Source organism: Vipera berus (genome assembly GCF_964194415.1).
Source record: "Vipera berus genome assembly, chromosome: Z".
Classification (NCBI taxonomy): domain Eukaryota; kingdom Metazoa; phylum Chordata; class Lepidosauria; order Squamata; family Viperidae; genus Vipera; species Vipera berus.
The window spans coordinates 79,808,409-79,825,198 of record NC_138205.1 but is presented as its reverse complement, the minus strand read 5'-3'; the positions used below and the strand labels follow the sequence as shown (position 1 = coordinate 79,825,198).

General features: G+C 36.1%; 1 protein-coding gene across 1 annotated transcript; it reads left to right on the top strand.

The window, feature by feature from the left end:
• Positions 1 to 4,266: 4,266 nt before the first annotated feature.
• LOC308679006 (prostatic acid phosphatase-like) lies at positions 4,267 to 15,277 on the top strand (the record flags this gene model as incomplete). The annotated part of the gene is made up of 7 exons (XM_081346242.1): positions 4,267 to 4,383; positions 6,721 to 6,819; positions 10,859 to 10,963; positions 12,022 to 12,154; positions 13,210 to 13,292; positions 14,676 to 14,782; positions 15,139 to 15,277. The coding sequence occupies 7 exons, from the start codon at positions 4,267 to 4,269 to the stop codon at positions 15,275 to 15,277; spliced, it is 783 nt and encodes a 260-aa protein (XP_081202368.1).
• Between the last annotated feature and the right edge of the window lie 1,513 nt (positions 15,278 to 16,790).

Below are 16,790 nucleotides of genomic sequence, written 5' to 3'. Positions count from 1 at the left end.
CCAATAGGTTTGTAGGGGGAATGATTTGGAATAAGTAATTCAGAGGCTTCTGGCCTCTTGAAATCTTTGTCCAAATCATAAACATAATAGAAGACACATTTTTGCTGTCGTACATGAGGTTTTCCAATATTAATTATGGTTAATATATGTAACTTCTCTAAAATAATCTTTATGTCATAATTTTGAGGTTGCAGTAGAACCACTGATCTGGCTATATGGCACATTGAGTTGGATTCATGCAGTTGAATTGTGAGGAAGAGATTACTATCAAATGTCTGTAGACCTGATTTCACATATTCCTCTAATCCATAATGGGTCTGTTTGAATTCATGGTAGAGATTATATGAACCCAGAGATTTATTCGGTGCACTATGGTTTAGTGAGACATATATAGGGACACAGTGGCTCAGTGGGTTAGGATGCTGAGCTTGTCGATCAGAAGGTCGGCAGTTTGGTGGGTCGAATCCCAAGTGCCGCGTAACAGAGTGAGCGCCTGTTACTCGTCCCAGCTTCTGCCAACCTAGCAGTTCGAAAGTACGTAAAAATGCAAGTAGAAAAATACGGACCACTACGGTGGGAAGGTAACAGTGTTCCGTGCGCCTTTGGTGTCTAGTCATGCCGGCCACATGACCACGGAGACGTACTCGGACAAATGCTGGCTCTTCGGCTTTGAAACAGAGATGAGCACCGGCCCCTAGAGTCGGAAACGACTAGCACGCACATGCGGGGGAACCTTTACCTTTACCTTTATAATAGGGTAATGCAAGAAGCTCTCTATGTGTGCCTGCTTCTGTACATCTTAATGAGAAAAGGAAAATACAAGGAAAAAAGGCTTTCAAGATGAAATATCCATGGAGTCTCCACCCCTTTGTTTGCTCTTTAAAAAGCACAGGATTTTCTTGCCCATCATTTTGCCCATCATTTTCGTCCTGCTAGCAAACACATGCATGATGAATCTAATGTTCCTCTTACATAGTTTGGGCTTTTCCTCCCTTAGCCTCTTTTTTGGTCTGCTTTTCCACTGTGCAACAGGAAGGCAAATGAGATTTAGTGTGATTGTAAGTACAAGGTTTATTATCGTTGCTGACTGTGTGTCCTTTGCAATTTAGGTATGCTTTTCTTTCAAGATCACACCTTTAGATTTTGATTACCCTGTAATGATGTATTGAACAGTTCCTGTTTCATGTATGGCAACAGTAGGAACCAACAGCAGAGAAATTATATTTAGAAAAAGGCTGCAGAAACTGAGAAAGAAATATCCAAAAAGAAAAGAAAACCTATTTTTCACTGAATTCTAGAATTTTGATCTGACTTCAACATATAAAACTGACAATAGTAATAGCATCCATGTCTCCAACAATCTTTTCCAAAATTGTCTTTCGCTGTGAATGTTGAAAGATACTAATCAACACATCTAAAGTTCAACAGGTCAGGAAAAGTTGGTTAAGAAGGTTATCTTCTTTGAAAGGATCTGTTTATTTCCATCATTTGAATATATGAAGAAAAGACCAACAACAGCTTTTGGGAATTGAGCACATTTTCAGTGGTAGACAGGAAGGCGCATGAACCATAGTCCTGTGGAAGTCTTGATTGATAATGAATTGATTGATAGATTACATGCCATTAAGTTTAAGCTAACTTTTAGTGACTACATAGACAGATTTTTCCCCATGATGATGTCCCTAACTCATCATCACTTTAACAGAGTCCAACGTTGATACTAATCATTCTCTTTTACTTTCCATATGTCTCAAAAATAATAAAAAAATTTGCAGAGACTTAGATCTTTGCTTAGTAAGATAACTAATCTTGGTCATTGACATCTCAAGTGAAAACTCAGATTGAAATGTTCATGAACCATTTGTGTGTTTTCTTGGACGTTCACAATATTCGCTATCTCAAATACCAAAATTCAAAGGTATTAATATTCTTTTTATTCTCCTTCTTCAAACTGAAACTTTTGCTCCCATAGAATATCACAAAAAATACTATTGCTTGCACTGTTCTGTTCCTTGAAGATATAGACACATCACAGCAACTGAATATTTTTTCTAATGCCTTCATGGATGCTGTACCAAGTACCAGTCTCTAAAGTTATTTTTGGGAGCAAGGAGAGTTACATTCAAAACATGAGCAATGTGCTGTGCTACCATCAAATCTTGTGGGATTTTGGTGTCCTTCCCCGTAATCTTTGTAACAGTGTGAAATTTCTATCATTAAAAAAATAACTTAGTGGATCAGTGATTGTTGGGGACTTTTGACTAGGGGATCCTTGGTGCTCTCTGAGCTTGGTTATTTTCTTGCAGATGTTTCATTACCCAACTAAGTAACATCATCAGTATTTAAATGGCGTCAGATTTGCTCCTTCTTTATATGCTAGAGGCTTGCACCAAGGACCCAATACTTTAACCCTGAGATGCAAATATTCTATTCTATTATTTTACTGTCATACACAGATCCACCAATTTGTTGGATTCCATAGCATTTTATGTGAATGAATGAATGAATGAATGAATGAATGAAGCAAGCAAGCAAGCAAGCAAGCAAGCAAGCAAGCAAGCAATCTAATCAAACAATAATCAAGGCAATTGTGAAATATTTGATCATACCTAACTGAAGGAAATCATTTCGTTATTCGTTTTCAGTGTTTCATCCACATTACTTCAGAGAGAGACTGGAAAGGACTTTCCTGATTCAGTAATTTCATTGCAAGTTCTGGTATTTAATTATAATGACATGCTTTGTATCAAATTCAAGTTTCTCTGACAATTACTATTGTCTCCAAACATTTTTACCAGCTTTATCGGCATGGTGACAGATCTCCTATTTCAACTTTTCCCAAAAATACAGTCAAAGAAATTACCTGGCCACATGGATATGGACAACTGACTAAGGTTTGATAGATATTCTTAAAACATTCTTAAAACCCAAATACAGTATTATGTCTTTTAATTCCATTTACTATAGCTTTGTTTGTTCAAGACTATGCTCAAATATTCAACATTTATTGACTTACAGAAATATCTTATCCAAACTTTTCAGCATAATTTTTTTAAGATTCAATAGAGCTTTTAAATTACTGACAGGAAAAATGTTTATTGACTGTTTCAAGATATTTAGTTATATATCGTATTATTCCTACCACAGAATGGAACACAGCAGGCATATGAACTTGGGCAGTGGTTAAAAGATAGATATAAGAAGTTCTTAAGTCCTTCATACAAGCCAAAAGAGGTAAGAATGGGAAATATTTTTTTTAATTTCTTTTATATCCAGTAACACTTTATTTGACATGAACTGAAAATCAGCTCATTTAGGGATACTTACTATATAAAGTGGACTAAAAATTACAAAGCTGAAATTGGGTGTATTTGATAGATGGAATGGTCCAACATCAGTCCATTTGTTTGAAATTCCAAACAGTTTCCCTATGACAGGGTTGTTTCTTATTTCTTGTCATTCATTTCCTATCCCTATGGCAGCTATTGTGATGGCAGGAAAGAACAGATAAGTCAAATGGAACAGTCATTCTTTTTCCTACCGTTGCTCTGTATCTTTCTTTCCATCTCTCCATTTTATTTCAGGAAACATTAGAAAATCTTCTTGAAATTTCCTGGCATAGAAAGAGAGAGAGAGAGACAGAGACAGAGACAGACAGACAGACAGACAGACACATACACACACACACACACACACACACACACACAGAGAGAGAGAGAGAGAGAGAGAGAGAGAGAGAGAGAGAGAGAGAGAGAGAGAGAGAGAGAGAGAGAGAGAGAGAGGACAGAGGCAGAGGCAGAGGCAGAAAGAAAGAGAATTTTGTTTTCATCCCTCCCTGCTCACAAATTCTTCTTTTTTCATTGCTTGTAACAAAGAATGTAGGAGAATCAGATATTTGAGCTTTCATTTGAGGTTATAAACCATATAAAATATTTAATTTAGACAATTTGGGAATCCTGATTGGATTACATGTGTAAGACACAGCCATATCATGTTGATGACATTTAAAGACAAACCTTTCTTCAATCAAAATTTATCAGATAGGCTTTTTACTGGAATTTATATCATTCCCATTAGCAATGTACATGTCCATATATGATGACAGGGCATAAATCATATTAAACAAGGAAATAAGCAAATGCATAACAATAATTTTAAAAAGCATGGTTCATATGACATGGAAGTTACAAAGAAGATCAGGTTAGCAACTCTTGATTTTTCCTTTTCTAGATTTATGTCCGAAGTACAGATTATGATCGAACTATAATGACTGCTCAAGCAGTCCTGGCTGGTCTCTTTCCTCCTTCAGCCAACGAACTGTGGAATCCAAACATTCATTGGCAACCTATTCCAGTTCATACTGTGCCCATTTCAGAGGAAAAGGCAAGGAAGCATGTTACATTTTATCTCTCTAAGTGACTTTTAATAGTATCTTGTACCCTGTGATGCAGAATAGGATATGATGGCAGAACATAGCTGTGGGTTTGTGTCATCTCATATTGCAAGAAAGGTACAGATCCTTGAATATTCCTATAGAGAGAAAAAAATTAGAATGCTGGAAGAAAAGGTAGCATTGTCTCTTACCAGAGAGGGGAATTATGAAATTACCCATAGAACAGCTTCCTCTGGAAATTTGTACTGTTGACCTTTTGAAAGGCTTTAAAAATCTTGCCTTTTTTCCTAAGGCTTTAGTAGGGTGTAGGACAACTAATTCAACCCAGCCATCTTGCTGCAGCCCACTCACCATGGGACAGCTCACCACAGCCATTTTACCATAGGACAATTCGCCACAAGACAATTCAAAGTGGGATAATCCAAGACAGGGACAAGTGAATTGCAAGGGCCTTGTCTTCCTTTAAGTCTCAGTTTAGAAGTCCTTAAGGCTGGGTGCAATTCACTTGTCCATCTCTTGAGTTATTTAATTGTCCCGCAGTGAGTTGGCCATAGTGAGTCAGCCAGGACAAGTCAGCCGTAACAAGATAGCCAAAGCGAGTCGGACGGGGTGAGTCAGCTGCAATGAGTTGTCCCATTCCAGTTTTGAGATGTTAACAGAGCCCAGTCTGCATTTAGTCTGCTTTATTAAAGAGTTTTTATCTGGTATCTCTAATGTTTTTGTCACTTTTTTTTAAAAAAAGATTTGCTTTTATACATAATTTTATTTCATTCACTATCCAGACTTGATTACAAGATGGACAACCATATACAAGAAAAATTATGTGCAGTAGTTCAGTGACTTCAGAGAGCTGAATTAGTTTTGGGCAAGGGAAACTGGAGTCTGCCTGCTAGCAATGCATATATTTACTGCTTATATTCACTGTATACACACAGACACACAGACACAGACAGACACAGATACAGATACAGACACAGACAGACACAGAGAGAGAGAGAGAGACACACACATAGACACACACACACACACATATACACACATACATATACATATACATATACATATACATATACATATACATATACATATACATATACGTATACGTATACGTATACGTATACATATACAACTATTATTTTTATAAAGTCATCCAGCTGGCTTTCATAGCTAAGCAGAGCTAGAACTCGCAGTCTCTCCCTTTCTAGCCTGATTCCTTAATCACTAGAGAACTGGATCTCTTGTTCTGTACACATGCAACTCCAGTATGTTGCATTATTATGTTCACATTTATGAATATAAAGTATATGTATGTATTCACACTCACATATATACACACTTGCAGCAGGCAGTAATATTCTGATTCTGATGAAAAATTTAGAGCAACAGGATTATTTTTAAACAGAACTATTAAATTAAAAATAAAAATATTACAAGAGGCCCATCTGATTCCCCTGTAAATAGGGCACTGATCATGCTTTAAAATGATTCCCTACAGCAGACATGTCAAACACAAGGCCCGGGGGCCGGATCCGGCCCGCAAAGTGGTTTCATGCGGCCCGCGAAGCCATCCTGGAAACAGTGAGGGAACGGCCCCCACTGCCTTGGCCCTGGCCCAGAGACCCTCCTTCTGCCAGAGACCCTCAGATCTGTCCCACTCCTGCCCAGACCCCCATAGGCACCCTTGATGCGAACGATGTAGAGCTGGCCACGCCCACCCAGTAGGTCATTCGCACTCTAGCCACAACCACCCAGTAGGCCACACCCACCCTGGCCATACCCACCTGGCCCCCTGAGGGCAACCGCAATGCTGATGCGGCCCTCAGTGAAATTGAGTTTGACACCCCTGCCCTACAGCATAAGCATTTCTTGGTTAACAAAACATGTGAGTCCATTTTATTCGTGTAAATACCTAGCTGCCTTGAACACAGATATTAAAACTATCCCAAAAATAACATGAATTCAAACATTTTTACCAAGAGTTCAGTGGTTTCATATAGTAATTCCCAAAGAGGAGGTAAATTCTAAAACATTTTAGTCTATAAATGGGGAAAAAATAACTGATTATTTTTATTTAGATTATTAATTTTTTAAATGCCAAGAGTCAGAATATATCTTCTGGCAGAACTCTGAAACCGTATGAATTACACACAATACAGACACCTTTACAATATATTACACATAATATGTAATTTGAAAGGGAGGTCTTGTGCATTTATTAATAGTACAAATTCCAGTTAGGTTAGCTAGATGGACTATGAACAGGAAAATAACTATATGAAGAAGCCATTCTAGTTATTTAATCATTTTTTTCTATTTTTTTGTTGTAGTTGTTAATGTATCCTAAGCTTAAATGCCCACGTTTTAATGCATTTCTACAACAGTTCAAACAAGAAATGAAAAACAGTAACAACTTCAAAAAATATATGGTAAGAAACAGAAGCAAAAAAAATAACCATAATTTAACAAACACATTTCTTCTGTTACCTTGAAAGGTATTTAGACCATCAAAAACTGTAAGCTTAATTCCATGTAACTACAATTGTTGTTTGAAGATCTTTCCATTAGAAAAGTGCTACTAGTATAAGCTTCCTCAAAATAAGAAGTGAATGGAGTGACCCAAAAAGAAAACAAAAATGTAGTTTCAGCTGGGCAAAGTCAAGCTCCTCTAACCCATGTGGCTCTTTTGCATGCCTGAAAACACAAATATGATCTTGTACACATATATATGTCTTAGTATAGAAGTCAAAATAAAAGGACTGAATCCAGACTTATGGCACACCTGGCAAATTTAATCAACTAATATTGGTTGTGTGGGGAAAGAACTATTTTAAAAGTTGGGGAAATGGCTAAAACATTTTATTTGTTTATTATTTCCTGCCTGAAGATAAAACTTTCTGTTGATTTTTATCTAGGAAAGTGGATAAATCCATGATTGCTGTTTCATTTACTTGTGATAGGGGAGGCAATGTCAAAGGAAGATACAGCAGCAAATTTCCATTAGATTCTTTTTATGCTCAAAGTAGCTCCCAGTACAACTTTCTTTATTCAGAAAAAACTGTCTTTATTCACAAAAGTCTACTTATTCACTATTTACCTCCTTCATTTAACTTTTAAACTATTATATTGTTTACAAGAAAAAAATTGGAAGAGATTTCCACTCACAGTGCCACTTACTTTACCTCACATCTTTGCTGTCTAAAAGTATGAAATCTGAGATACTTTTTACTTCTTCTTATGTACTTCAATTATTTAATTCTTTAGCCAGCAAAAGAAAAACTAAAATTTTAGTTTGTCATGTTGGCAATAGCCGCAAAATTCAATCTGAAGTGCAGGCTATTGCATCCTCCCAACTGGACTGTTCCTTTTTGTTATGTCTACTGACCTTTCTTGTTTTTCTTTCTGTATGCAGATCCTACTGGATGTATGTACAGTTTTATAAATAGGTGTGTTGTACATATTATATATAAACAAAAATATAGATACCCAAAATTAAGTTAAATTTATATATACCGGTAGTTAAAACATCAAAATGCCCATATATGAAAGGATAAGAACTACCTTTAAAATTAAAATTCCTTTCTTGCATTACTTTACACCTGATTTCTTTCATAGGGTTGAAATAGGACAGGGGCTATGAGTTTGCTTAGATTAAAAGAGGTTGCTGCTTGGGAACCCAGCATATATTTTTGTAATTACTTTTTTTTCTTACAGAAAGAAATGACTGGGCATGTACCATTTGATCTTTTCAAATGAGGTACAAGGGTTCCCTGAATGACTGGAGAAATGAGGAAATGATGCACACTCCTGGCCTTATCTGAAATAAGATAGATCTATTTCAACACTGTGGTTATAAAAACACTCTAGACATTAATGATCAGGTCCACTGTTGACTCAGCTAAGGGGGCATCCTTCCTCTGTGAAGTAGCCAATGAATTTCTGGAGTTAGCCTGTAAGGAAATAAAGAGCTCTGTTCAGAATGGACAGCAACAGACAAGGCAACATAAGGGTAAACCAGTTCTTGGAGCTTTTGGAACTTGATTGTTTGCTTTCAGACATTTAATTATCTGACTAGGTAATATTATTAGTGCTAGTGAGTATGATATGTGCTCCCAGTTAATACACCAGCTTTATAGGGGTGTGTTTTTTTTCCTGGTAGTTTATAAATAGGATATTGTTTTCTGCTTGTTTGTTTATCTGCATGAGCTCCTTGATTTGTGTATTGTTTTCTGCTTGATTGCTTGTCTGGTGTTAAACCTTGCTTAACTGGGTGCTAGCTGCTGGGAAGTTATGTTCTGAACTTTTTTTCTCTCTTAGCTTTTTTCTGATATCTTTTGAATGGTGCATAAAGGTGTCTTATCTCTAGGTATCTATTGATGGCTGATTTGTCTGAATGCCAATCTTTCAGGAATTCCTTAGTATTTTTGGATTAGTTTGGTCTTGGATGCTCAATTTCTGAGTTGAAACTATTGTTGAATTGTTCATCAGCTGTGAGATCAAGGAGCTTTCATTGTACCTTCTCGCTGTTAGTTGTTGTTCCTGGATGTGCCCTGTCTTACTATATAGTGTGTGTTACAGTCCTTACACTATGTATTGTGGATGACCCCTGTTTTCTCTAGGACTACTGATCTTTTGGATTTCTTAGGATGTTTTGGATGGCTTTGATTGGTTTATGTGCTATGGCAATGCCATATGGTTGTAATAGTCTTTGGTTGTTTCAGAGATATTATTCTTTTCATATTTTGTGTTGGTTATACTATAATGGAGGGAGTGGTCAAGCACATTTTGATAAAGTTGCAAATATCCATTTTGTTGAATGATTTACCCATTTGTTGTTGGATGATGTATTCATCTGTAATTAATTTGTTGTTATTTATTGTATAAATAAGAAACTACCAAGGAGAAAAACCACACTAGTAAAGCAAGCTACTGCATATAAAGAGAGAGCAAAACCCACAATCTCTGGCACTCCTGAAGTTACCTAGTTGAATATTGAAACATCTATAAGGAAACAACCAAGCTCATAGAGCACAAGGACTCCACAGTTCAACACTGAAACTACAGATATTCTGTTCTATCAATACTTCATGAAAAGTAAAATGATGTGCTTGGTGTGCCTGAAGGTTACTTTTACAATCAGTAGATGACTATAAACAGATGGTGTTATTGTTTCTGTGAACAGAAAACTATTGCTAGGTCATTCTGGCAAGATAGTGACAGGGAATGGTTTAAGTTTAATGCTAGGATAATAGATTACAAAATATTAGAAAATTAAATAAGAAAACTGCAATCCTCAGTTAACATGGAATATTTTAAGGTGAGATCTTTATAAACTTTTTTCTCATAGATTATAAACCTTCATGTTCTCAAGGTCAGCGAGACTAGGAAACCAAAGTCATGCAGGGCAATGCTACTTTTATTGCAAAGACATAGTTAACAGAATCTTGCAAGTCTGGATGCATTTCTACCTTCCTCCCTTTATCTTTATGAGAACTATGAAAAAAAATTCCTGAGATGTTTTCTCTGATTACATTAGCCCTCTTAACTGACTATTGTGTTATAGTCCTTTCTCCTGTATTTCTAAGACATTCCTTCTGCCCTTTAAACAGCCTTAGACTTTATTATTATTATTATTATTATTATTATTATTATTATTATTATTATTATTATTATTATTATTATTATTATTATATTATTATTATTATTATTATTATTATTATTATTATTATTATTATTATTATTATTATTAATTTTATTTGTATACCGCCCTTCTCCCGAAGGACTCAGGGCGGTGAACAGGGCAATACATATTAAAAAACAAGATACAAAAATTAAAAACGATTAAACAAATGCCCATGAATAAGTTAAAACACATTAAAAAATAGATTAAAACAGATTAATAAAACCCAACCCCATCCCATCAGGCCAGGCCAGCTTGTTCGAAAAGGTAGGTTTTGAGATCGCGCCGGAAGGAGCGGAGGTCAGGCGCCATCCGGAGCTCGACCGGAAGATGGTTCCATAAATCCGGCGCGCCCACAAAGAACGGCCTCCCCCTGGGGGCCACCAGTCAACATTCTTTGACCGGTGGCACCCTGAGGAGGCCCTCTCTGTGGGAGCGTACTGGGTGGAGGGAAGTTGACACCGGCAGGTGCTCCCCAAGGTATTCCGGACCCATGCCATGTAGGGCTTTGTAGGTCATTACCAACACCTTGAATCTCACCTGGAAGACAACTGGAAGCCAATGCAGCTCGCGGAGCAGAGGTGTAACTTTGCAATAGAAACTAGACCATCTATTCTTCATTTGCCCTATTTTGGTCAACTCTCTTTCCCATATTCCAATAATCCCTTCACAGGATCTTGTGTAGAATGCCAGTTTTTAAAAGGCAAAATAAATATATCAGTCAAAATACAAAGATGAGTATATGTTTGTATGTACAAATGAGTGAATATTGTGGTTTCATCTTTCAGCCACTGATACAAAGACTTGCCTACAACCTGGGATATAGCACACAAAAACTGATGGATTTTGAAAACATGTTACTCTGGAAAGCATATGATACTTTAAATGTTCAGGTACTTTTAAGACATTATTGTGCTCTCTCCAACATTTGTGGGCTGTGATTCATGATTCAAAACTCCATACAACCTGTAATAAGAACTTGAATGATCAAGTAATTGGTTAACTGCAGTATGAGTGAAATAAAAACAAAACAAATGTGTGTTTCTTTAAATATAATTGATTTCCATCCGTCCAAAACTCTACTCATCTCTGACTGACTGTAGTTTCTCTCCAGATACAAAATCATTCAACACATCTGAAAACAGGATATTTATTTATTTATTTTTATTTTATTATATTTGTATACCGCCCTTCTCCCGAAGGACTCAGGGCAGTGAACAGGGCACATATAAAAATACAGAGTACAAAAATTAAAAAAGAATTAAATAGGAGCCCAAGCTAAAACAATAGAATAATATAAAAATCCACAATAAAAACCCCAACACATCCCCCATCAGGCCAGGCCGGCTTGTTCAAATAGATAGGTCTTCAGACCGCATCGGAAGGAGCGAAGGTCAGGTGCCATCCGGAGCTCAACCGGCAGCTGATTCCATAAAGCCAGGGCGCCCACAGAGAAGGCCCTCCCCTTGGGGGCCACCAGCCGACATTCTCTGACCGGTGGCACCCTGAGGATGTTCTGTTTAAACTTTAGGGGGAAATTGATCTTTGTGCAATTTGTCAGAAATTGAGAGTATTATATGGGAATGGATCAGTAGATTCAGAGAGTCTCATTTTTATCTAACAAAAAGAACAAACTAGATCCTAGTAAACTATTGCCATACATCTCTATTTTACAAAAACTAAGTGCAGGCAGAAAATTCCTGAAAACAAATAAACATATTGTTTAATTTCACACAGGGGAAAACATGTATGTACCTTTGAAAAGCCTTAGTAAAGAGATTTTCAGTTCACTTTTGATGCCTGTAACAGCAATAGCAATAGCACTTAGACTTATATACTGCTTCACAGTGCTTTACAGCCTTCTCTAAGTGGTTAATAGTGAGGCTTTTTCTACTCAGGAAAGTCTCTGGGTGTGCAAAATACTGTTTTTTGTCTTCCCTTTTTAATATAGGAAATTCACAAACATGGTTTACCAAGATGGGCTGATAAAAAGACTATGGAACAGATAAAATCTCTGCTGCAATATTTGATAAATGCCTCTTTGGGGGGGAAATTAAAAAATGAGAAATCAAAACTACAAGGAGGCAAGTATTCTTTTAATTGTATATTTATTTGTTTAGGCTGATTTTCAGATTTATGAAAATGTAAAATATAAAATGTAAAAATGAGAAATCAAAACTACAAGGAGGCAAGTATTCTTTTAATTGTATATTTATTTGTTTAGGCTGATTTTCAGATTTATGAAAATGTAAAATATATATCATAGTGGGAGCCTTAACATATTTTTTTTCAAATGTCAGTAGATCTCAGAGATCAACTTTCACTTAGACACTTTTACATAGATGACTCTATTTAGCTCTTAACGTTTGGCTCAACCAACTAATGCTTAATTACTTCTCTGATCCTGTGCTGTCATCTTCATTTTTTTTTAAAAAATGTAGTTTTTATTAAGAATTAAAACTAAGAATTTTAATTATAAAGGTAGCCACTTCATCCCATGGTGTTGGATAAGCACACCATGGTCTCATGCAGATGCTTAGTAGGAGAAAAGAAAGTACTAATGTTAGGAAGTGCCCATCTTCATGGTATTTATTTTTAGCATACTGCAGTTTGATTGATACAACTTAAAAAATGCAGAAAAATATCAGTAAAATTTCCCCACTAAACTTTGCTTTGCTCTTGTGATAATTTTTTTAGAGAATTCTATTTCATACACTTTTTACAATCTAAAGAAACATATTACTTTTCCATTAAAAATATATTTTATTGGCTGTGGAAAATCAGGAAGGTTAATAAGTAGGATACTTTATCTTGCATGAATTTATGAGTCTTGGAAAAATGAAGAGCGAGGCTTCATTATATTTATTTTCCAAATTCTTCAAAAAATGTTGGCCAAAATACTTAATTTAATAAAAAAACCCATTTTACATAGTCAATACATTCACACAGCCTAGAAAGATATTGGTTAGTATGAAGCCATTTTTATGTGGTTCTAATACCGTTCATAAATTATTCTAATAATTTTATACTACAAAGAGTTGCAAACTCACAAATTTCTAACCAGGTCCTTTTTCCATATTTTTCAAAACTTCTACTTTCAAATTCCACAGCTCTCATATTCTTTTTAATGTCCATGAAGGTATCCTTGTGAAAGATATTCTGGGAAAAATGATCAACGCCACTAAGTGGATAAACGGACGTAAAATGATAATGTATTCAGCAGTAAGTATTATCATTTATAGCACCCAAGGATCATGCAGCTTACAGACTCTTGCTGTGACACAGCCATACATTCTTATTATTAATAATAATATATTAATATACTGAAAATTGAGTTGAAGAAGCTTCTTGGATGAGAAGTGAAATGTCTTCAAAGAAAAACAAGAAAGTCCAGTTGCCTCGTGAAAAAGCATCTTTGGGACATTAATATACTGCAGCATAGTCCTTGTTAGTTGGAAGAATTTACATGATCTCTATCTTTTGGTTACTAATTGGGGAAGAGATTATAAAATATATACAGAATATCCAAATTTAATATGCATGACTGAATAACAGTCTTTTTAAGAAATGTGTGAAAAACAAGGTTGCAATAGAACAGGGGTGTCAAACTCAATTTCATTGAGGGCCGCATCAGCATCGCGGTTGCCCTCAGGGGGCCGGGTGGGTATGGTCTGGGTGGGCGTGGCCTACTGGGTGGGCGTGGCTAGAGTGCGTATGGCCTACTGGGTGGGCGTGGCCAGCTCTACATCATTGCATCAAGGGTGCCTATGGGGGCCTGGTCAGGAGTGGGACAGATCTGAGGGTCTCTGGCAGAAGGAGGGTCTCTGGGCCAGGGCCAAGGCAGTGGGGGCAGTGGAGTTGAAGTCCATGAGTCATAAAAGAGCCAAGGTTGCCTACCCCTGGACTAGACAGTCACTTGTCTGAAATGGTATAGTCTCCTGCTTGAACAGGGGGCTGGACTAGAAGACCTCCAAGATCCCTTCCAGTTCTATTGTATTCTATGCTATAAAGGTCGTAACTGTGAAAAATGGTCATAAGTCACATTTTTCAGTGCTGTTGTAACTTTGAACAGTCACTAAATGGTTGTAAGTTGAAGACTACCTGTACTTAGGAGTCAGATCTACATGAACTATGTGGGATTTACTTTTAATTAACATATGCTAAGGATCTCCCAGTCAATCTCTGGTTGACTACCTTTGGCCTAACTGAACAGTTATGGGAAGGCTGAGGGCCCCTATATGGATACAGTCACATTACACAAGTGCAATGTGTAATTTGGGGTGATAATTTGGAAAGTTTTCTTTTTATTTATTTTCTTTTATGTTAGGGTTTATTCAACATTTTTATGTTTCCCATCTCAAAGTGATAAAGTACTGCTGCTACTGTACTATATATATTTGGGCTGCAAAATATTTGTTCTGTTTGAACCCAAAACAATGGTGTCACAGAAAGGAGACTGAGGAATAATGTGGTACCCACTGAAGTCATGGCTGGCTGTAGTAGGGAACATCTCTACATTTGTCTCCTTAGAGTTAAGAAGTTTGAGATATTAAATACACTATATATACACAATTCAATGTTTTACCATTTTTCTTTCTATTTTAGCATGATACGACAATCATTGCTCTCCAAATAGCACTTGGTATTTACAACCACTTATTACCTCCTTATGTTGCTACCCATATTTTTGAGCTATATAAAGAAGACAGTGGGCAAGTATTAATTCACAGATACGATAAATAACCATGATTTCTTGAGTAAGATTTTGCATACTGTAAATATATTCACATTCTCACAGTGCACTGAATTCAGTTTACAAGAACATATCCATTTGGAAGAGAGAAAGAAACTTGTAGTTCTCATTTTGTATGTTCTATATTGTCTGTTTTGCCCCCACACACATACACATCCATGTTTAGGCCAATTCTTTTCATTGTGTAAAAATAGAAATAGGCATTTGTGCTATAAACCAAATAGAAGAGTAATAAATTCTATTAATACTATGATTGTTCTTTAATGATATATTGATTTGCCTTTCTTCTTCTTTGGGATGATGCATATTCAGAAGACATACTATTGAGATGTATTATCGGAACAGCACTGCTGTTGAACCCCATTTGCTCATTTTGCCAGGATGCACAAAGGCTTGTCCATTAGACAAGTTCCAAAACCTGGTTGCTCCTATTTTACCAACAACAGAATGTTGAAAGAGGTAAGACGTTATCATGTTTCCATCTATCTACCTGAGAATTTAATAAAATGGTGGAAACAAAATTAATAAGAGGTCACCTACATTTCCAGATCCCTTTAATGTGGTGCTTTCCAAGCATTTTTCTTCATCACCAAAACTGCATATTAAAAAAGTCCTTTTTACTGTTTAATTAGAAAGTACTTATTTAAATGTCCCTGTGATTGGATAATGGATTTGTGTGTCATTATCCAAAGCATTTTTATTTAATATTAGGTAGTTTATACAAGTTTGAGAAGCACTGCTTTAATGTAACTGCTATTCTTCTTCAGAAGTTAGGTTGTAAACTTGAGGGATTCAATACCTCATTTCATCTTGTCTTATTCTGAAGTATTAAAAGCCTACTAGTCTTTCTGCTTATCCCACTGCTGAATGTAGGTTTTAGAGCAGGCATGTCAAACTGCCGGCCCATGGGCCAGATGCATCACACCAAAACCGCACGTCACATGACGTCACAATTTTGACATGCCTGTTTTAGAGTATGTTGGAAAGGACTCTACTCTGTCTCCTTACATGAGTCTAATTAATTGGTATGAAGGAATAACAATTCTGTGTCTGATTTTTAGACTCAGGTGAGAGTATCACATTATGGAAAAAACCAATTGTCAAATCAAGAGCTAAGGAGAAATTTCTTACCAATGAGAACAATTAATCAGTGAAATGACTTGCCTCTGGAAGTTGTAGATGCTTCATCATTGCAGGTTTTTGAGACAGCTAATTGTCTGGAATGGTGTAGGATCTCCTACCATTATTTGGATTAAAAGACTTCCAAGGCTCCTTCCAACCCTATTCTATGTTCTACAGAAACCATTCTGTAGAAATCAAACTAATGCCATACATATTTTCTGGAAAATATATTGCAGTACACTTATGGTTTAAATACAAATTAGTACATACCTTATATATCTTATCATCAATCAGCCACCCACATATATGCATTGGCTATTAATCTTGATGGCTAACAATTGTTTTCAATATCAGAAGCAATATATTTCAAATACAATGAGTCCCAAAAATCTTAATGCAGTTTTAAAAGGATAACATTCATGTTTTTAATAGGTAGTTTGTCCCCATTTCCCAAATATGTCATAAATATTAACATTGAGCATTCTTGAATTTGGCTTTCCTTTCTCACCATTTTCCAGGAAGAAATTTAAGCAATCAGGAACAAGATAATCAACATCTACCAGAACAGTGAAAATGTTTTTAACATTTGCATAATCAAATCACACTTCTTATGAATCTTCTACTAATTAAAAATAAAAAAATAAAGTGATTTTTTATCCTGCTGTTTTTTTCCATCCCCTGAAATTGTAGAGCTAAATAATGTTCTTCAGAATTCCATTCTCCATGAAATATAGAAGTCATAATGTATTTGATTGATTGATTGATTGATTGATTGATTGAGCCATGTATGAGATGACCAGCTAAGCCCAAGAGAGAGGTCAAACATATCATCAGTCCCTTTGTGC